Below are 561 nucleotides of genomic sequence, written 5' to 3'. Positions count from 1 at the left end.
CCCCTGAACACCTCTGGCCCCTCATGGCCCCTGGAGACCCCTCCCATTGAGTCAGTCAGGAAGATATCAGGCTGGACCAGGAGATCTGTAACAATAAAAGAGAACAAGAAAAACCTCTTCAACTAGTTTCCTATAGATATGACAATAACATCAGCATGTAACAGTGCTAGCCACCCTCCCTCACAGGGCAACATGAGTAGTGGGCCTACAGTCACTGAGACAACATATGTTGATATCAGGCTGAAGCAGGACATCTGGAACAAGAGGAGAGAAAAAGAAAACGTAGCTCCTCAACTACTTTCCTCATTTAGATATGACAATAACATGACATGTGACAGTGGTAGTGAGTAGAGACGTTCAGTGAGATAACGTTCAAATACAAAAGCATTCTGGGATATTGAAGTTGTATTTGATTCCTACTTGACTGATTGATTTGTTTTGCAAAGCAGATTTACAAGCTAAACAGTCATTGTGAGAGGTGCAGAGGAAGTTGTATGAATGAAGGAAATCAGTTGAATATAATTATAATATCTTGTTATTACCTGAGCAGATCACTGTGTC

The 561-nt window shown here is 41.4% G+C and overlaps 1 protein-coding gene across 1 annotated transcript in view; it reads right to left on the bottom strand.

Annotated features, from left to right (window-relative positions):
- The window catches only part of LOC311126038 (uncharacterized protein), a 1,587-nt gene extending 1,525 nt beyond the window's left edge, over positions 1-62 (bottom strand). Inside the window, exon 1 of the mRNA XM_084200067.1 lies at positions 1-62. This exon is cut by the window's left edge and continues 236 nt beyond it. Within this exon, the coding sequence (XP_084056193.1) occupies positions 1-47 (47 nt within the window). The 5' untranslated portion in view covers positions 48-62.
- Positions 63-561: the final 499 nt, after the last annotated feature.

Source organism: Coregonus lavaretus (assembly GCF_964263955.1).
Source record: "Coregonus lavaretus genome assembly, contig: HAP1_SCAFFOLD_736, whole genome shotgun sequence".
Taxonomy (NCBI): domain Eukaryota; kingdom Metazoa; phylum Chordata; class Actinopteri; order Salmoniformes; family Salmonidae; genus Coregonus; species Coregonus lavaretus.
This window is presented reverse-complemented; position numbering and strand designations above follow the sequence as displayed.